Source organism: Zonotrichia leucophrys, chromosome 14 (assembly GCF_028769735.1).
Source record: "Zonotrichia leucophrys gambelii isolate GWCS_2022_RI chromosome 14, RI_Zleu_2.0, whole genome shotgun sequence".
NCBI classification, from domain to species: Eukaryota; Metazoa; Chordata; class Aves; order Passeriformes; family Passerellidae; genus Zonotrichia; species Zonotrichia leucophrys.
In genome coordinates, this window is record NC_088184.1 from 270,911 (window position 1) to 292,774 (window position 21,864).

At 40.1% G+C, this 21,864-nt stretch overlaps 1 protein-coding gene across 4 annotated transcripts in view; it reads right to left on the reverse strand.

The window, feature by feature from the left end:
- The window catches only part of CRAMP1 (cramped chromatin regulator homolog 1), a 50,233-nt gene that overhangs the window by 21,129 nt on the left and 7,240 nt on the right, over positions 1 to 21,864 (reverse strand). For 3 of the 4 annotated variants that reach the window (XR_010442016.1, XM_064725727.1, XM_064725725.1), the window contains exons 3-9: positions 17,117 to 17,310; positions 15,523 to 15,676; positions 12,545 to 12,628; positions 10,054 to 10,102; positions 2,622 to 2,707; positions 1,797 to 1,920; positions 653 to 734 (exon numbers count right to left, since the gene is read on the reverse strand). Coding sequence is in view for 3 of the 4 variants with exons in the window: in XM_064725727.1 (XP_064581797.1) it covers positions 653 to 734; positions 1,797 to 1,920; positions 2,622 to 2,707; positions 10,054 to 10,102; positions 12,545 to 12,628; positions 15,523 to 15,676; positions 17,117 to 17,310 (773 nt within the window). In the remaining variant the exon portion in view is untranslated. The remainder of the gene's footprint in view (positions 1 to 652; positions 735 to 1,796; positions 1,921 to 2,621; positions 2,708 to 10,053; positions 10,103 to 12,544; positions 12,629 to 15,522; positions 15,677 to 17,116; positions 17,311 to 21,864) is intronic. The other variant, XM_064725726.1, reaches the window with a different exon arrangement.

A 21,864-nucleotide genomic window follows, 5' to 3' on the forward strand; every position in this document is an offset into this window, starting at 1 on the left:
CTATGCCTCTGCTTCTTCCAGGCTCACAAATTAAACAGAAAAGCCTGAATGAAAGGCCAAAGAAGTGGATAAAACCCACAAGTCAGAAGGACTAGGTTCAGAACGGAACAGTTGCTAACTCACAAATCTTTCTATTGCATGGATCAAATTTCAGAGGCAGGGACACCCTGAACACTGTATGGCTCAGACAGTGCAGATATACATTGCAGGAAGCAGCAGCTACCTCAACAAGAAGCTTAAGCCTGTATTGGTGAAACTGCACAAAGTGCAAAGATCTGTCCTTAATCTCTTGGCTGAAACTGGAAACAGAATAGACAGTTATTATCCAGGCTGTATTGGGGTCACCCAGTGATAATGAACCAGACTAAGATCACAGTTTAAGGAAACTAAATAAAGTCAGGAATATAATTTTTTCTTAACTAGCTTTTACGGGATCATAACAGAGAAGAGTTGAGGTAAAAGCAGAACACTATGGGATCTCCCACAAAAGCTTCCACTAGTGATGCTAAGACTTTATCTATGTCTTTACTAAGCAGGGACTGGTATATTTATGAAGTAGATTCACTTTTGCGATGCAAAACTGAACTTGGAATAGGAAGTGAACTTCTCCCAGGACACAGCACGTGGAACAGACTGAGCAGGAAAAGGATACAACCCGCACTTCATGTAGAGCCCACTTCTGCTTCAGGAACTCAAGGAGGCTGGAGACCTTCCGATGTAACTCCACGATCATCCTGTACGCAAGAGAAGCAGAGCGAGGGAACAGAGAATGTCAGCAGGAGCTCCAAGTCCTAACCTTGATGCTAGAAGGGGAATTAAGGAATAAACTGGCATTCTATAATGCCAGCACTCCCAAGCGCTAAGAAAAACAGCCACAACAAAAAACATACGTTATCCCACAACTTTAAAATTTCGGTTAACTCACAACTGTGACAACTCAAACATTCTAAAAGCCTGTCAGATAAACCTGACTGCCATGATTCAAGAAACTATTTTTTTCCAGACAGAAGAAGATAGGAAAAGATGGCAGGACTTAACTGAACTGCAAAAGTGCAGGCAAAGCATGAAGCAACTACATAAAGTATAAAAAGAAAGAGAAAAAAGGGCACAAAAGACAAACATTTACTTTTTGAAAGCATTTTACTACATAAACCTAATACAGAGAAGAGAATGGATATTTTTATCACGATCTTTGGTCACTACACTGAAGTGTTGCATTTGAAACAATATGCAACATCACAGAGGTCTCACGTTTGCTGTTCCAAGTTCTGGACTAGATGTAAGGACCAGGATGAACAGCCACTGATGACACTAAACAGCTGCACCAGCAGTGTTTTTCAAGGGAGAAACTACAAACACTTTCCATGCTACTTTAATCATTGGGTTTAGAGCCTTGGTGCAGGCACCTCTGACCAGTGCGTATATTCCCTTGTCTCTGTCAATGGTACATGCAATACAGATTTTACTAGAACCAAGGCTACTATCACCATTTTACTTGCCCTCTGCTCTGACATAAAGTGGCACAAACTGTACTCATCTCCAAAGCTAGTAGCTCCTTCATTACTCAAATTAAAAGATATAAAGAACAATGGTAATCTAATTTTCCCATGTGATAACTCATGTTTACAAACCACACACTGGTTAGACAAAGACTTCAGACTAAGTACACTTAGGACAACTGCATTATCACAGATGAACTGCCCAACTGGCAAAGAGAGCCCTGAAGAAAAAGGAGGGGGCGAGGATGCTGCTCATCTATTTCCCTATTCTGAGCACCACCATCAGTTCTCCATTACCTAAGCCGTGGGTTCTGGGCAAGACTCTGTACTCGAGCCCATGCATGGTTATTCCGTGGCTGCAACTCCACAGGGACCTTGAGGGGAAGTCGTACTGGCTTTTGGTCCTCTTCATCACTCACACCTGAATGGAGATGAAGTACAAAGGGTCAAAGCAAGGACAACTCAGTTGTCAGACAACTCCTGTCATACAGGACAACTGTATGCTGAGTTACACAATACATAAGATCAGACACCACCATCACCTACAGACAACTTGAGGAGCTCAGCTTCACCAGTGGAGCCCACTTCCTTAAATATCTTTTGTTTCAATATGTTCTTATCCTTGGACACTGTAGTGGTACTGGGGATTCCAGTTCAGCAAGCAGTGACAAAAATCAGACCTCTAGAAACTTTGAGCAAGTACAGTATTTCAGACCTTTGAACAGCCTGATTCTACTTACTTGAGAACAAGGAAGTCAACAAAAAATCCAAAATGAAATCATACACAGCTGAATAGGAGAAGGTAAAAAATTTGAAAATGTTCAATGCTAAACACTATACTACTGCTGATTCACTAGCACCTTCACATACAGTGAAAGCAGCAGTGAACTGGTCTGGTGTAGATATTTCCTTTTCAAGTTAGCTGGTAAGAAAACTGCATGAGTCCTGAAGTTACTGGGGTTACACAAGCAAACAGGCCAAGACAGAATACTATGCCGAGGACAAACATGCAACGGCCGAAATTTCCCTACCAGTGATGGACACACCAGAACAAGCCTGCACACTTTCTATGCTTCCAGCCATCTTCTAGAACACCCTCATGTTCCAGCATCTTTTACTCACCATCTGGATCACAGAGTTTCTTCAAAGCCCTGCACATGGGAGCTTTGATACGCAGGTTTCTGCCCTTGTAACGAACAGTTGTGGCCCTGGATATACAAAAAGAGAAGTACTTAGAGGAACCAGTAACAACAGTATGTGAATACAGACCTATCCATCTTAGGCCCTGTCCTCTTCATCATCCTCATATATAACTTGGACACAGGACTGGAAAGGATACTAAGCAAGTCTGCAGATGATAAAAAATTGGGAGAAGCCGCAGACTCCCATGAAGGCAGGGAGGCCCTGCAGAGAGAGCTTAACAAATTAGAGGACTGGGCAATCACCAACCATGTGAAGTTCAACAAGGGAAAGTGCCAGATTGTGCACCTGGGATGGGGCAACCTTGGATATATGGACAGACTGGGGAATGAGATGCTGGGGAGCAGTGCTGCAGAAAGAACCTGGGGGTCCTGGTCGAGGGCCAGCTGGAGCTGAGTGTCCTGGAGCCAAGAGGCAAATCCTTGTTCTGGGGGTACCAGGTCCAGCATTACCAGCCAGGCTGGGAGGGGATTGTCCCAGCCTGCTTTGCACTGGAGTGGCCTCACCTTGAGTATTGTGTGCAGTTTTAATCACTACCATGTAATAAAGATATTAGAGAATGTCCAAACGAGGACAATGAAAATGGTGAAGGGGGAGCCATATGAGGGCTGGCTGAGGGCACTTGGTCTGTTCAGCCTGGAGAAAAGGAGACTGAAGGGAGACCTCCTTGCAGCTGCAGCTTCCTCATGAGGGAAAAAGAAGGCGCAGACACAAATTTTTTCTCTGTGCTGGTCACTGGTGACAGGACCCAAGGAAATGGCCTGAAGTTGTGTCAGGGCAGGTGTAGGCTGGATATTAGAAAAAGCTTCTTCCCCCAGTGCTTGGGCACTGAACAGGCTCCCCAGGGCAGTGGTCACAGCACCAACCCTGACAGAGATCAAGAAGCATCAAGACAATGCTCTCAGTCACAGTGTGACTCTTGGGGATGGTGCTGTGCAAGGCTGGAAGCTGACCTTGATGACCCCTGTCCCTTCCAACTCAGCTTATTCTGTGATCAGGGACACAGAGCAAAACACCATCATGGCTATAGGAATGAATACAGAAATGTAAGGGTCTGTAGTGCAAGTTCATGGAGCATTCAGTTCTTCCTATCACCTTACTTTTCATTGTGGAAGTGCTACTCTTGTGACTCTCCTCTTCCAGACTTTCATTAAACACTTGGTTGTCCACCCAGGGAGGGACTTCTGTTTTATAAGTGGACCAGGATCATGTTACTTTGGTTCAAGAGTACCCTCACAGACAGCTGCTTCATAAAAGACAAGTGGTTTTGATTTAGTCTTCCCTTTATGCTTATGACTCCTAATTATAGGAAGAAAGAGTCTGAAGTCCTTGCAGTCTTTCATTTGGAAATATGATCACCATATCTGGTGCAGACATGAGGTCTAAGAGCTTGTGCAAAAACCTAAACAAAGTAACTTTTTACAGTATGATTTCACTGGTTTAGTCTCAGTATCACTTTAGCAGTTTCAAAGATCCTTAAGAGTCAGAAGTCATTTTTGTTTCACACCATGAAACTACTTGATTTCTTCACTCCATCAGTCCTGCTTTCTTTGTAGGGACTTAAAGGGCACACATTGAGCCTAATCAAATTACCAATGGCAGTATTACTACCTAATACTTGAAGCGGATCAGCTGGCATAGAAGCAGCAGGACTGAATGTAAATCCTTGTAGTAAAACAAAATAAATTATAAAGAATATTCCTATGCTGTAAGTAAAACACCATCATGCAGGCAGAGCAGTTGCCTACAGTGCTAGGAAGAAAATCTGCAAAAGGGCAGCAGAAGTGGAGGCAGACCTGAGAAGATGGAGCTGATGGGGTGAGCAACTCAAAAGTTTCAGTTACTGAACTGTGACTTTCTATAGATTTGGAATATCCCTGGGCTGGAAGGGCAGATTTCTTTTCAGCATAATTCTTGGAAAAAAGAATTGTTTGAAGACAGTTGGTCCCACAAAGTCCAACAGTGTAAAGTCTCTGTCAGAGTCTTCCAGTGAAAAGACTTAGAGAAGGACACAGAAACCCTTGCAGGTATCTAATCAATAAGTTAAGGAACGTTAAAACCTCATCCTGGGCACCTCAGCCTTAGCATGAGACTCCATATCCTCTTCTATTTATCCTTATATTAAAGTGTAGATATGATTTTATCAGAAAATCAGCATTTTGTACAATGATCCTCTTCCCTATTTGTAATCTTTTAATACAGCAAATTCTTTTCACTACTTGTGCAAGCTGAGACTCTCCTCCTTGATTTTAGCTAATGCAATTCTTGATTATCAAATGTGCCCTTGAAGCATGTGAGTGAGGAGTCAAAAATGACATTATTATTATCATCATGATAATTATTACTTTGACAGTTAGTACAAGTAAGAAGAGGTTTGGGGAGAGAAACATTTTTTATATTAACTGATATAACTATATAAACCAATCAAGTTCTGTGGAAATTATTCCATCACATGAGTGGCAAGTTATTGAAACAAGGGCCTGGCTGCTCAGAAGGCCCAGAAGGTTTGATCTGCCTAAAACAGCTGAGCTAATTGATCTGAGAAAAAGAAAAAAGAAAAGCTGTTGTTCATTTTTGTATTTCCTATTTCTGTTCAAGAGCCCAGCAAGTTGGTCATAAAGCATTTATTGTTGAGTCAGGCTTCCTGGTAGTTGTTTGTGCTCCATTTGTCTGCCACCTGTGCAGGTGGACCTTGGGCTGCAGGTATCCACCATCTGTTACCATGGAGCACCTTATAAATGAATCAGCATTACAAACTCCTGAATGCATCTCTATCTGTGCTTCAAAGGGCAGAGACATGAGCAAAAAACAACCAACCCAACCAAAACCTATGATAAAAGCCAGAAAAGAAGTGTGAAAAATATAAGTAAATTATGGAAATGACATTATTTGAAAAAAAAAAACCAAAAAACAAAAATCAAACAAAACAACAAAACACTAGGAGGAAAACCACATTGGAGGAAACCAAACAACTGCAAACCTGCTGATACCTATATGGAGAAGCAGGAACCACTGTCTTCCCCGAGCATGAGGGGGAATTGCACAGTTCAGAAGTCAGCAAGCAAAGTATACCATTCAGTAAATGAAGACACATTTACTTTCATGTTTTGTCACAAATGTTGACAAATGTGACATTAAAGACTTCCCATGCAAGTTTTCACCCTGCCACTACAGCACTCTTCCACAACAACAGTGATCAATGTTATTTCCACGGTTCCTTCGCACACACTTTAGAATATCCCAGCTCCCCATATTCAGGTGCTCTGCTTCCCCTAATTCCCTTTTCCATTAAGCACACTTAGCTTCAAGCAATCTAGGAAAGAGTCTAAAGAATAACTTGTTATCAAATTGATATAAAAGCAGATATATTTAGACATGATAATTTTCTAATTGAAATCTGTAGCAGAGAGGCTGGAAGAAGACTATTTCTACAAATTTAGGGGAGAGTACAGTAGAACAGTCAGTCTGCAACAGAACTACTTTTAGCTTCAAAATCCCTTTTTTTCTTATGTTATCTAGATCCTGGATGTCTCCAAATGCAGAAAAGGGTAAGTCTTAAAAAAAGTCACTCTACTGACTATGCATTCAGAATTACCTGTCTGACTTGACACCAACAGCAGAACCTGCCTACTTAAAATGGTTTGGTTTATATACTATTTTTTTTCAGTATACTAAAATGGTTTGGTTTATATATTTTTTTTTTCAGTATGAACTGTTATTTTATGATCAAGATTTTTAGAGAGTTAGAGATGTCCCCTCAGCATGCCAAAGAGCTTTCCCAAGGAACTGGAAGACAGTGAAGAACCACTCCTATCCCACATAAAGTACATTCAGAATCTGAACCAGACAGAACAACTAATGCCTTTTAATGGTTTCTGTCTTTCTTATCTTGTGTTATAAAGAGCCTCTCAAGTCGGGGGGTAAAACCACATACACTACAATTCACTGAAGAGTGTTCTGCTTAACTGGTGCACCATTACAATACTTCTTTAATTAAGTGTTTTTTATGGTTTGGTTGTTTTTGGGGTTTTTTTAACTTACCTAAAATTTCTACATATTTACAAAGACATTGAGGAAATATTTTTATTCATTCCTATGTAGTTTTTTATTAAATGTAAAGGTTGTTGCAAAACCTAAGTTAAGTAATAATGCTTCCCTCCTAAAAATGAAACAAAACAACAAACCTCCTGTTTAAGTTTATTTAAATTAGTTACTGAGCAGTTCTGCTATACCACTATACATCCTTTTTTTCTTGTTGTACATCCAATGACATAATAAATCTGTAGTAAAATTAAAATGCTGTAACAAAAATCTTAGCACAAAGGACTGTGCTAAGGACCACACAAAAGAGAGTGGTCCTGTCTTTCAGCAGCTAGAGCAGGCCAGTGTTGCCCTGAGTATGCTGAACTACTCAGAACAGTTACAGAAGTTGACAGAATAACTCTTAGCTTCTCCTTGCATTTATGAAGATGTAAACTGTGATCTATTTTCTGCAAGATTCCCCATTTATTCGACAAGTCCTGTACCACTGGCTGTTGACTAGCCTCATTTGCCTGTTTCTGACATTCTGAAGCCAAGGAGGAGATGTACAACAGGCAAACAGGGATGCGTCACACAGAGACTTTGCTGGTACTTACCAGGGTCAGCTGACAACTGGAGCTGTCAGGCACGCCTTAGTATGCATGACCTGGGTTATAAGCTCAGCTAGGAAGCTTTTACGTATGGTTTTCTTACGAGTCCCTGACAGGGTCATTTGTTTTTCCACACTCCAAGAGATTAGTACAGAAACAAGAGATGCAAAACAAGCATTGAATTAGAGCACGTAACTCCAGGGTCAGGAGTTGTGCTGCAAATAAATTGCCAGGCAGCTCCTCAGAACCTTTCTTGACTTTTCTTACCAATTAAATGAAGAGAATGTTTACCAACTTAAGGAGCAGACCATCAGAATAATGCATGTTCACATTCCCCATTTTTAATCACTTTGGGCTCACTTTCACTGCTTTCCTCAGTGACAAGTCTTACAAAGTGCATTGCAGTCAGAAGAAGAGTGTCACTATTGAAAGAAACATGTTAGCAACTGGAGAAAGAGCTGATTACAAAGAGGGGAGAGGCTCATAGAATTGTCCCATCACTGAGCAAGATGAGAAGTTGAACCAACCGAGGTACATGCAAATGTGTTTGCTTCTGGGAGCTATGAGGCTGCCCTGCACGTGCAGGTGGTGCAGACATCCAGGTGGTCATGAAGACACAGCTTGTTCTTCTTCAGCTGATGAGGTTCACCACCAAATGGGGTAAGGGATGCAGGAGAAAAAGGGAAACAAAAACGGGCCTCCCACATGTAGACAAAAAGCCTATGCAAAAGCAACTGGGTAATGTTACGTACATCTAATTTTGGCACAGAAGATTAGCATAAATACTTCCAAATGCAAAGACTCCTCTTCCCAAAATGGCTTGTTACAAGACTGGCTTTCATGAAGTGAACACCTAGACTTCACAGAAATCACTAGCCCTCACTAACAATTAATTAGAAGAACTAAAGCCTGAATCATGCAAAGTGATAGACTGATACTACAGCTCACTAAACATCATCAGGCTCATTTGCTATGCTTCAGTTTGTTTGGATAACCCAGTATAAGAAAGGCACTGTAGTATAGCACAGAGTGACTAAGCGAACTGCTGATACTCTGAACCTTAGAGATATTCGGGGAACTACAGATGAAGGCTCATCCCAGGTCCACTTTAACTGGTAACTCAAATTTAAAGAGGTAATTCGCTTTAGGAATAATGCCGTTGAACATACTGTTAATATTTTCCAAATTGTACAAAACTCAAACCACATGGGAATTTCTCTTCTAATTTAAAACCTTGCAGTTAACAGAAGAATGAACAAGTGATTCAAGCATCACACTGAAGGGCATCAACACAAGCACACTGTACAAACAGCATCTCCCAAGAGAGGAAAGACTGTTCAACTCCTAAAAAACTGATCTGGGAATTCCATTTGAGAACACGAGAAAGGGAGAACACCAAATATCCGTAATTTCAAGGTAAAGTCAAAAGACTGCAGCTGCTGAGGGTGCAAACTCCTGCTCCTGTCTACAGTCAAGTTTACTTCATCAATGACTTGCCTACTACAGTGAACACCGTAAAAGCAAGAATGTAAAAGGTAAAAGCAGATCTGTAACACAGAAAATAATGACTTTTCGAATCACTTTTAAAGATGGGGTCAAGGAGACATCAATGCCTCCTAAGTAACCACATGCCTTGTCCTTTGAAAGAGAGATCACTTTAAAAGACATAAATTCTAAAAGATGAACTACTTTGGAAAAATTGATGCACAAATCAGGTACGCCCTCATTTATAATAATACACAACTTCTAATCCCTTCTGCATTCTAGGAGGGCTTCAAATCATAGACTGCAACCTCAAATCCCACAACACTCTTTAGAAGTGAAAGAGAACACTCATTCTTAATGTCAAGGAGATGCAAAAGTCACTGGAGGGCTGAGGCCTCCAATGTACTGAAGGGTCATTTCAGGTCTGAAAGTCAGGACTTGTGAGCCCTGCTGAGGTAGAATGGTTTGGACATGAACCCTCACTGCAAGAAGGACATTAAGGGGCTGGAATGTGTGCAGAGATGGGACTGGAGCTGAGGAAGGGTCTGGAGCACAAGTCTGATGAGGAGCTGAGCAAGTGCGGGGGCTCAGCCTGGATAAAAGGAGGCTCAGGGGGGGACCCTGTGGCTCTGCACAACTCCTGACAGGAGGGTGCAGCCAGGTGGGGGTCAGGCTTGGCTCCCAGAGAACAAGGAACAGGACAAGAAGAAACAGCCTCAAGCTGTGCCTGGGGAGGTTTAGATGGGATACTGGGAAAATTTCTGCACTGAAAGTGTGGTCAGGCAGTGGAACACGCTGCCCAGACCAGTGGTGGAGTGACCATCCCTAAAGAGATTTAAAAGACCTATGGATGTGGCACTTTGGGACAGGAGTTAGTGGTGGAAGGGCTGAGGTAATGGTTGGACTTGATGATCTTGGATTCCAACCCAAATAATTCTATGATTTCCCTGAGTGAATCTACATGGTTAAGTGCTGTAGCTTCTGTAAAGAATTCCCATTTAATTATTTTATTAAATTTAACTCATAATTTCTTATTATTAACAATTAATAGCTTCATGGAAAAGGGGAGAAATAATAATTTTCCTAATATATTTTCCTAATACAAAACAAACTAAGAATGGAAAACATCAAACTTCTGTTCTTGAAAATTAAAAAAATGCCCCAAACTTTGGATGATCAATACAACATCCAACTGAACAACACAGTTTTATGAGTGTCAGGAGTAAGTTCTTACTTACCCGGCTTGAATGAGCTCATTGAGTTTAGCTGCGTTCTTGTCATCCATACCTTTCCAGTAAATGAGATAACACAGTGAATTAGGATTTACACTGTTAAACCCATGGCCTTCTCTGTGTCCTGTTGGGTTTCCAAAGCTATTACATTTTATTCTCACATAGGATTAACGTGCATAAATGTGCTGCAACATAGCTCTTCTGGAAAGTTTGTATTTTCATAACATGCAAGCTTTACATGGTCCTTGCCGCAAAAATTACTTTTTACACATGGATTAAATAATCCTAGTTTAGGTACTACAGCCATCTTTGAACATTGGGCTTTAATCTGACACTGGGTTATTAAAAAGCAAAGCTTCTTCCTGCTCAGTCTCTGTTCCTAAGGCAGCAAGGCAGAATGAAACAGCACCCTAGTACTTTACAAAAGTAAATAAAAATAATAAAATGAACATACAACCCTCACTTTTTCGTATGCATTATAGAGCATGTTTTTAGACAGAAATTTTGGCAACTCCATTTATATGACAGTTAGGCCTAGATCTATTCACTGAATAATTAACCTCCCTCTGGCAATGCTAAAAGTATTTCTGGAGTGTTTTCGTGTCTCAATAGCTCTCAGTAAGTCTTCTCCATTTATGTGACTGTGAATACCATAAGAGGAAAAAAAGAGGGGGGAGAAGGAAGAATCTGCTTTTCCATAAAGTAGACCTGTCATAAATGGGTGTACAGTCCTGCATTTTGAATACATTTGGTCTTGGAGACAAAAATTTTCTAAGTGATAGTGAGTAAAGTATGTAGACAAGTCCCAAAGTTCTAAAAAGACAGAAGCAGAGAGGCTGCAGGCATTGCCATGGTGACTGTGTAAAATCTTACTCCCAGTCATAGCAAAAAGGGTCTGCTAGTAAAAGAAATGTGGGTACAGGAAAGAAACACTAACACTGATCTCTGCTGACAGTGCACTGTGCCTTGCTTCTGCACCTGCTTTGTCATCAAACAGCTCAAAATTGCTTCTCCAAGTTGAGCACTGCTTCTCCAATTAACACACTAGAGATCTTTAAACAAACAGAATAAAGTCAGCATGAACATTCACAACAGTCTCGTTCGTTACCTGTTATGACAGCAATCCCAGGTAAGGGAATAACATAGCTAAAAACCTTTCCCAAAATCCCATAATCCTTTTAGGAATTGTACTTGTTCACTCATGAACACTTTCATGTCCATTTCACCTTAAAAGTAGTATGACTTCACAATGAAGTGAAGGTATTTTGATGGTTTTCCATGTCCCACAAATTAAACAAAGCAGGTAGAAGATGCACTATGATGTAAAACTGTGCAAAAAGCCTGGGGACAAATGAAAAAATACACGGAAAAAAAAGTGCATACACATGAACTGGCACATGTTTCTCTGCCCTTTCTTCAAGGCAATCATGTCACAGCTCTCTCTGGTCTGGAAGCCATGAAAACCATAGGAACCATGTCCTGGGGCTCATCCCCCCAATGTGGAGAGTAGGGTAAGGTAGGGATCCTCTATTCTACTCAGGTGAAATTCCACCTGCAGCTCTGGGGGTCCCAGCATATGAGTACTTAAAGAAAGCTTAGGAAAAAATAAAACAAGGAAAGACTTCTCAGCAGGGCCTGGAGGGACAGGACAAACGTTGATGGTTTTAAACCACAGGAGGGAAGACTTTTTATTATGAATGTGGAGAGGCCCTGGCACAGGTTGCCCAAATAAGCTGTGGGTGTCCCATCCCTGGAAATGTTTAAGGCCAGGTTGGATAGGGGTTGGAGCAACCTGGTCTAGTAGAAAGTACCCCTGCCCATGGCAGGGGGTTGGGATAAGATGGTCTTTAAGGTCCCTTCCAATCCAAACTCTGCAGCTCTGAGAGCCTAAGCTCAGGTACATTGCTAATGCAGTTTATCAACTGCCAGCAAAGAGCAGAGCATTGTTATGGCACATACTCCTCCATCTTCCCTCACTGACATGGACAAAACTGGACTCTGGGACTGACAAGGTCAGAACCCATCTTACTTAGGCAGTAAAGTGATTTCCAATTCTGATTTGTGCCTTTTCATCTTCAGGGTACAGTGAGCAAACATTTAGAGAAAAACTTAGAAAAATACACCATCCCAGATTTTGACTGCATAGGCACAAATAATTCTGGGTGTAAGTAGTATCATTTACACCCTTAATTGCTTAGGTTTCAATAATAACAGAATAGATCATCTAAGCTTTGAGTATGTTTTCCTATCACCTGTGGGCAATACATGCACAGCACTTTGCAGACAGATAAAACGAAAGAAATCTATCAAAGTGGACTAATGCAACAGACTAAGGAAGGTCTGTAAAAATAAAAATGCATTTAATGAAGAAATAACACCACAGGTTACAGCAACAATCAAGAACTTAAAAGTGGAACTGAACTAGACACTGCCAACCTCAAGGGTAGTAACTTCTGATTCTATAACGTAAAAATCACCTGAAGTCATTAATACTCACATCCCCCGATCTTTTTCCTTAGTTCCCCATAGCAGATTAAGCCATACAGCTCCAGAGAAGATTTTTTCAGCCCTTGAGAAAACACTAGAAAGCAGAAGAGATGTCAGTGAGATGCAGGTTGCAGATACGCACAGCTACATTGTAAATGCTCATTTCAACACTATAAAGGAGAGGATCTGTATTTTTCTCATATAATTATGAGACAAATCACAAAGGCAAAATTAAGTTCTGGTTCAAGAAACACTATAATGGGACTGGTTCACCAACTTTCTTTTTATGGCATTTTTTAGATTACAGGAAAACAAACTCCATGGAATTTAAACAAATATGCAACTGTTCAATATGCAAAATAAAGCAAATTAATAATAAAGCTAGGTCCAGTATCAATTGTTTACAAATTCTAAGGGAAATGTCCAGATGCCCCCAAGCAAATGCATACAGAACAATTTCACATGAAAATTCAGGGGTAGGTTTGTATTTTCCAGATGACAGATTCTTTGGGCGCACAAACACATCCTGAGATTTGATGCAAATTCTAGATTCTAAATTTTTACACAAAAAATTGATGGCATTTTATTCAACTTTGCAAGGGGCCTTTTTGTCCTTTCTCTTCAACACACAAGATGCGGACATTAATGCTAATAGACCTAAAGATCTATGATAGCAAGGACAGTCTTGTGATTTACAAACCAAGTGAAAATATTTATTCTTGTCTATTCATCAAAACTTTAGTTCTCTTTGATCCCAAAATGCAAGGACATGTATTTCTACTAATACTAAAGCTAATCAAACTACTGCACTGACTGTTAAAATTCCTTCAGACAATGAGATTCTGGACCCCAAGGACACAGATACATAACTGATTTTTATTTTAAAAATTCTTCCATACTGTGTTCACTGCAACACTGGCTTTTAAACAAAATACTAATGGCTTCATCTTAAACTGCTGCCTTGTTTTGAAAAAAGAACTCCCAAATACACCTTGTGCCAGGCTGTTGAGATACTCAAGTCCTCCTTTAGGTACCTAAGCTCAGGAACACAAAAGTTCGTAAAGAACTACATATTCACAGTATAGTATGTACCGCCGCACAAAGTACAATACTAAGTACATAAGCTTGTACACTAGCTTGCATTCCTTCAGCTTCTTTCTAGCCATATCCATTTCTCCTTAATGGCTTACTTTTAATAACTCATTATTTTTAATTTTTAGTGAGGTTTAGCAAGACCAAGTGCTGGGTCCTGCACTTTGGCCAAAACTCCCTGCAGCACTACGGGCTGGGGACAGAGTGGCTGGATAATGGCCAAGCAGAAAGGGACCTGGGGGTGCTGACTGACAGCTGACTGAACATGAGCCAGCACTGTGCCCAAGAAGGCAAATGCCTCCTGGCCTGGATCAGGAATGCTGTGGCCAGCAGGACAAGGGCAGTGATTCTTCCCTTGTACTCAGCACTGGTTGGGCCACACCTTGAGCGTTGTGTCCAGTTCTGGGCCCCCCCAATTTAGGAAGGATGTTGAAATGCTCAAATGTGGTCAGAGAAGGGCAACGAAGCTGGTGAAGGGTCTGGAACACAAGTCCTGTGTTCCAGAGTGGCTGAGGTAGTTGGGTTGTTTAGCCTGGAGAAAAGGAGGCTCAGGGGAGACCTCATCATTTTCCACAACTCCCTGAAAGGAGGGTGCAGCCAGGTGGGGGTCAATCTCTTCTCTAACACACTGAGCCACAGAATGAGAGGACACAGCCTTAACCCGCATCAGAGGAGCTCTAGGACAGAAATTAAGAAGTTCTTCACAGAAAGGATGACTGAGCATTGGAATGGGCTGCCCAGGGAGGTGGTGGAGTCACTGTCTCTGAAGTGTTTAAGAAAAGACTGGATGTGGCACTTGGTGCCATGGTCTACTTGACAAGGTGGTCATAGGTTGGAGTTGATGATCTCAAAGGTCTTTTCCATCCTAGTTGATTCTGTGATAAAGAGATTGTATTTCACACTAGCTTTGCATTCCTTTAACTTCTTTCCACATCCATTTCTCCCTGAAGAGTTATTTTTAACTTGAGAGGCTCTGGCCACAGACTACAGATGAATTTACTATCCAAAATTTTGCTGATATTCAGGAGTTATTCAAAGACCAAAAAATTCAACCATCACAGATTTATGCATCTTAGAATAGACCATCAGAATGACCAGAAAACTCTGGAGACTATTACTTAATTACACGCTAATGGGAGAAATTACATTTTTTGACACTCTAAAGTCAGAACAACTCAATCTTACTAAAATCTGGTCACTCTGAAATACATTTCTTTAACCTGTTATTCAGATTAGGCCACCCACAGACTAAGCTGAATCCTCTCTGCCCATTCCTAAGTAGTATGGATTTGATAAAAATCCATTTTAAATTAAAATGTTACTGTTATAAAACACCAGCAGCAGTTTATCTGACTTCCTAATTTCGTTTTCATTAAACCACTTGCAGAAGGAGGGAAAAGAATGGGAAGGGGAATATGGCACTGGGAATCATAAGTTGTTGAACCCATGGTACAATTTCAAACGTCTTTAAAGTGGGAGCAAATATGCCATCATTTACATTTGTATTGGACTGTGATTTGTTTCTACCTTCCCCCAAGAATTGCAAAGTGGTGCTGGGTCAGTGTGCTTGATGGAGCCATGCCTGATTAATGACTAGGCAGTTCCTGAAGGTGTGCTCCTGACAATACAAAAACATTTCCTTGAACCTGGTTTTCCCCCCAGTATTAACAGAAGGATCTGCATTTACTATGGTGGGGTGAATTCACAGAACAGTAGTGATATAAACACCAGGCTTTGGAAAGCATTTTTCACAAAACATGAACCTTGATAGGGCCATGCTAACAAAAACAAGAGGTGAGACACTGTGAACTCCCTGTTCTCCTCAGTATTTATTTCCTCACCTCTAAAAGGCAAGACTGCAACCCTTGCACCAAGCCCATTTTGGTGCATACTAACCATTGTCAAAGTCAATGTACTTAGAGATCTTGTGCCAGGTGCGGTAGTAGAAGTGCCGGACCTGCTCCTTGTTCTTCACCATGCTTGCTGGTTTGCCTTTCTTCTTGTATTTCAGGGCAATGTTGTTCTGGATAGCTTCAAAATCCTTCCCATGCTGAAGAAAGAATAAATCAAATAGAAATACTCAAATCCAAACTTGGATCTTGCTGTAAGTCAAGTCAAACAATGTGAGGGGCTTTGGGGTTCTTTATGCAAAACTGGACTTCAATGGTCATAAACAAAATTTTTGGGGACCAGATCTCAACTGTGAAAGAATGAATGACACTGGCTTCCTTTGTTTTATATAAAATGCAATATGGATACCAAATTAATTACTTTCCAATTTCTTTAGCTGTTTCAAAATAAAAACAGTAAGTTGCTACCAAATTGAAAAAATCACCCAACTTTACTGGCAAATGTGTTAAGTAGCAGGACTGAAAACATTGATTTTCTCCCTGAGCATTCTTTACTTTCCTCTGCACTTCCCCCACCACTTCTGACTAGAGTAAATGAAAAACATACTATATTTACCATCTGCAGTTTTATTTACAGTACATTTCATGTTACTATTACTAGGAGTAAAAAGTTTGAGTTTCAAAAGACTCTATTTTATACACATTAACTCCTGCTACCACAAAATTTTTGTATTCGGAAAAGGCTGGAACTGATTTCAACACAAAGTATGAAAATCTTTTCTGAAAGGCAGTGCCACAAAATGAATGGTAGGAGGGACTGAACAAACTGAGTCTTGGATCCACCTTAAAACAATTTTTTAAAAAATTTAGTTCACTATTCAAAAAAAATCAGTGAAATGGCTTAAAAATTACTTGCTTCCAAGGAATACTACTGCAATTCAGAGGAGTTAAAAAAAAAGGAAAACACTGTTTAAGTGTTCCTTTTGTCCACAAAACACATGCATGTGATACCATACCTATGATGAAAAAAAAAATTCTAAAAGATGCACATGTGCAAAGAAAACTCCCCATCACTGCTTTTTTTACATTTGCCATGTAGTTTCAAAACAGATAAGCTGTTGAAATCATCACAGGAACAGGACGAGCAGGGATCCACCACATAAAACATAAGAGACAGAAGATAAGATGATATAACTTCTTGTCTCTCGGCCCAAGGACTGAACTGGCTCTAGCCTCTTCAGGGCCAAAGACTAAAAAATTCTCTTTAGAACAGAGCAACTTTTCTTGTTTGGCATTATAACAGAGCAAGTGTGCTGCTTTTGAAAGTTCAGACAGGGACATAATTTAATTACTTTTCATTTGAAACAGAACCATAATTAAATAACAACTGAACTTACTATAAGCATTTATTAATAAAACTCAGAAATCTTTCCTGTGCATTTAAAGAAAAAAAACCCAAGAAACTTGACACTTTTGACATGTAGCTCTGACAGTTGTTTTACAGCCCCATGTATGGCCCTATAAATGCTCATATGTAAGTGGCCTTCTGCTCCTGCCAATCTCACCCTAATCAACCCTCTTTAGGAATATCCAGACTCTAACCAAAGCCATCTATGTCTGTTATTTTCTTCTACATGTACCTCATACAGTCCCTCAAAGAAAGTATTCTTGTCCTCCGTGCTCCATGACTCCCACTGCCGTCGGACTTTCTTCCCTTCTTCCTTCTCTCCTGTCGAGGAACCCAGGTTCCTTGCTGCTGACTTGGAATTCCCAGCAGGATTGCTGGGAGGAATTCCTGATGTGCCACAAGGTGCAGCCCCTCCATTATCTGCTGCTGTAAAAAACCATGATCAGAGTGAATATTAAACCAACAGGAGGATTCATGGATAGAGGTAAGGGAGTAACTCAGAATTTTCTCCTTTTTCACTTGATATACAATAGGCAAATAACAAGGTTCATTTTACAGGAATAAAATCTCAAAGCACAAAAAACGAGGGGAAGATTTCAATGGCTTATTTTTTTATTTCCAGAAGTAACACAGATAAGCAGGAATGTACCACAGCAGCCTCTACCAGGTAACCCTTGCTGATGCTTATATGCTGCTGAGCTCTGCAGTCAGTGCCCTGCAGGCAGGGGGACCTCCTGGGCAGTGCTGAGCAGGGAGCTGACCAATGGAGCAAAGTGATGTCCATGAGGAAAATAGGCAGAACGGTGACATCCTTGTCTTTGGTTTGATCCTGCTGCCTCCGGAATAACTGCGGAAAGGGAAGGATTGAGAGATGTGGACTTCAGTTCACCACACAATGAGAGATCAGCATTTCCACAATCTGATCCACAGTGTATGATCCTCAGGGCACCACCTTTGACATGGCCCATCTAGTAAAACTTCAGCTGTCCAGAGGACAGCAAGTCTCAACCCATTCTCCTTTCCCAAATCCCGCTGTGGCTTTCAGAAAAAGGCACAGAGGTGTAATCTTGATTGTCCCTTCGTCAGTTATAAGCATCCAAAGAACATGGAAAAAGAGGTATAAAGAAATGAGAATAATGCTGGATAAAACTAAGAGAATTTGCTGTTTACTCAAGTAGGGACCTGGAAAGAAAACGGGATGGAAAATCTATAAACAAAACACCACGCCTAGTTTGACACTATATATCAGAGTGCTAATCCAGAAACTAAGGTAAACTCCCCAAAATGCACTCTTTTTTTTTTTTTCTGTAAGAATATAAACATTCCCAGTAACTTATATTTCCAAAATAAATTATCTTATTATTTTATTTTAAAAAATTATTTAGGATTTGACTGTCCTTATCGATGCAGACATGTACTTAATAAAGCAGAAGTCTTTTAACAATAAACATTCATTGCTTATTTATAAAGAATGCTCCTTACACTTTCCTTTTCTCCAGTTATTGGCCTTTACATTTTGGGTTTTACCTCATGATATAATTGCTTGCCTTAGCTTATTTGTTTATGCACCCAGTTTGTACAGTACAGTGGTCCCAATTGGTTTCCCTAACTTTTACATATATCAACATAATTCTCTCTTTCATATTTAGGCTTAAAAAGTTCAATTATCTTTTCTCAACTTCAAGAAGCAGGTTTTTTTACCTGACAAAGCCACTGTTTATATACATACATACATCTATATCTCATTCAAGAATCCAGAGATCCCACTTTCACAATTCTAACAGTATTTTTTTAAAGTATCAGAAGAATCAGCTTTTACAGGCCCACCATGCTTTAGAGATTTAAAGACTTGTATGTAAATCTTAACAAGTCAGTTGCAATTTGAAAGTAATTCCTTTGGGCAACAAAATAATATTTTCTCCAAATCCTAGAGAAGGTGGTTTGCACAAGTAATGGAGAATATTTTGATTTCAAACCTGGAAGAGAACAGGATGCGTAAAAGTACATTTTTTTCATGCATACAATAAATATTTACTTGATATAAAATATGATATTGTGACTATTTTGGAGTTAATGTTTCTTTTATTTCTAGGGATGAGTATTTGCCTCTTTTGAAAAAATTACTGTCTACCACAGGGAAGCATACAAGGCAAAACATGAAAAACCATTAGACATACAAAAGAAAATGCATTTATAAACAGCTTCTCAAATAAACAGCTTCTTTACTTCCTAAAGTCTTCAGCCACTAATAAAATAATGGAAACTTAAGCCATTTAATTCTGGCACTCTGGAGGTAAATCCTTTAAAAAAAGGAAACCACAAGAAAAAAACATCACTTTTACAGATGGCTGAGAAGAAACCCAACACAGACAGAACTGACACTTCCTCATTCTGCAAATGTGAGATTGGAGTATCATAATTTGCACAGTAATGAAATACAAATCTTTGCTCAAGAAGGGGAAAGACAAACAAATCAGTCCCCAAACTCAATCTCCCATCTCCTGTTGCTACCAGCCCCCAGCACAGAAGATGTCCTTTATCAGAAGGCAAGTACAGGATTTCTGTCCAGAGTTACTTTTCTTATCACAGATCCGTAACTACTGAGAAATCCTTCAGAGGAAGAACAAATGCAGGATTTGGGGGTTTCATTTGTGTGCTGGGCAGTTGGTTTTTGTCTGGAGTTTCTGGGGGAGTTTTTCTTTTTTTTTTAATACTTACTCAAGTAAATAAAATCCTAAGTAAGTTGCTTGAAGAACAGAACTTATCAAGGATTTTCTAAAGATTGTTCAGTACACTTGGTACACAAAGTTTTCCTAATTAAAAAGCATAAGAAGCTAAAGTGTCTGTGAAGATTTTATGCTCTCATTAGAATTTAAAGTTCAGTTTATGTTCATTTATATTTTAGTGGTAGGTAAAAGATGGACTGAAGAGTTCTAATGGACATGCTGAGGACTCCATGAATTCAACTTCTACAAAGGACACGTAGCTCATAATTGATCATTTGTTCTTTTATGCACACTTACTATTCCACAAGACAAACAGTAGTCCTGGGAATTTTATCAGAATCTTTTTTGTTTTAAACTCTTATAAATGACCATCCAGACAATTGTTCAGAGTATTGTATACGAAGATTTAAAAACCTGAATATCCTGTCACCTCTACAGAGCTCTTACGTGTCATTCAATTGTTTCAGGAACAGAGGCATTTGCTTTATCATTCCTTGGCATAAACTTACTGCTGTGCATGCTAATATTGATCATGAGGTTATCCCAATCCACCTTAGAGTATACTGAATCTTGGTATGGCAATGGAATGTACTATATTCTAAAAAAAATAACTATAGACCAGTTCAGGATAAAAGGCAAAAACAAGACCAGTCATACATTAATCAATTACCCCCCTTAAATTCATTACTTCAATCTTACTGTATGCAATTCTTGTAACATACAGAACAGCTAATGAGCTTTCATCCCGTCACTAAAAACTGACGATTCTATTATTAATTTCCAATAATGGATGATTTAAAACTTCATCAATGCATTAAAACAAGGAGATCCCCTGAGGCCAGCTATACCATTACTGCTTCAGAATGCTGGGGAGAAGGAGGGGACTCACTCTTAACAACCTGCTGAGGTGTTTGTTCAATGTGAAATCATTTATAGACAAGACAAAGACAAGCTGGACATTCTCCCACTGCCTACTCATCTTTCATCTCCCAGCCAGTGCCCCAGACATCCACATCATTACAGATGTAACAACTCCTTCCCTTTGCTCCAGGTATACCAGAGCACCAGCACTTGGGTACAAGGTACAAGGCCATCATTTGGATATGACTGCCAGCAAATTCCCTCAGCCTTCAACACAGTTTGCAAAGACACCAGGTTTTTGTACTCACTATTTGAATTGCAATGCCCAACAAAATCATGGGTCAGAACACCAGTGCTCCAGAGAAACTTATTCCTTCCTTTTGTCCAGTGTTCTCTACCCATCTATACGTCCCATTATTAGAACATCACTTATCTAAGACTGGCATACTGCCATATCAAACTACATTCCCATGGAAAAAGCAGTCTCAGTAGTTCAAAGCAAAACATAAACACTTGCAAAAATTTATATAAAGACATTTAAAAACTGCAGTTTCAGAATCTGATATGAAAATGACAAACAATGGAATACATGTTTATAATAACAGACACTGATAGTATTAGGATCTCATACTGACTACTGCCACAACTTCTTCCTTCTAGGTAGCATCTCAGAATTTGCCTTTCAGTCTTCCACTGACAGCTCTTACAGGCCAGCTGATTCGTATCTTCTGTGACAGATTGCACACACACAGAAGCTGGAATCCCCAGAGTAAATTCTCACTATATACACCCTTGCATCCCAACATACAGGCTGGATTATAGGCTTAGCTCACACCATCTTAACTTCTCCAGGAGACACCAGTCACTGTAGGTGGAGCATTCATTTGGGAATATCTCTATAAACAAGATGGGGCACTCACACTCTTGCCTGCTGCAGTTCAAATACCAAATGCAAGGACTAACTCACTCCCCAAAGGGTGGGATGCAAATGTCAACCTGTAACAGACAAGTTCCCCACAAGTCAAGCTTCATTTTGCTAACTTTGTAACTGGAAAGGAAGTTTCCACCCTGACTCCACAGGACACAGCATGGACACCTGCGAAGGGCGAGTCTAGAACAGCTTATGTCTTATGGCAGAGTTATGCCATAAAGTGTTCTTGTTGTGAATTAACATCCAGAGTTTGAAACACAGACTCAGAATATTCTGAGCTGGAAGGGACCCACAAGGATTATGGAGTCCAACTCTTACATGAATGGCCTGTACAGGAGCTGAACCTGTGACCATGGCATTCTCAATCCCATGCTCTAACCAACTCAGCTAATCTCAGGCTCAACTCGTAACTGTCCCACGCAGACAATGGCAACCTGTCTTCTCCTAACTGCTAATAGTTAG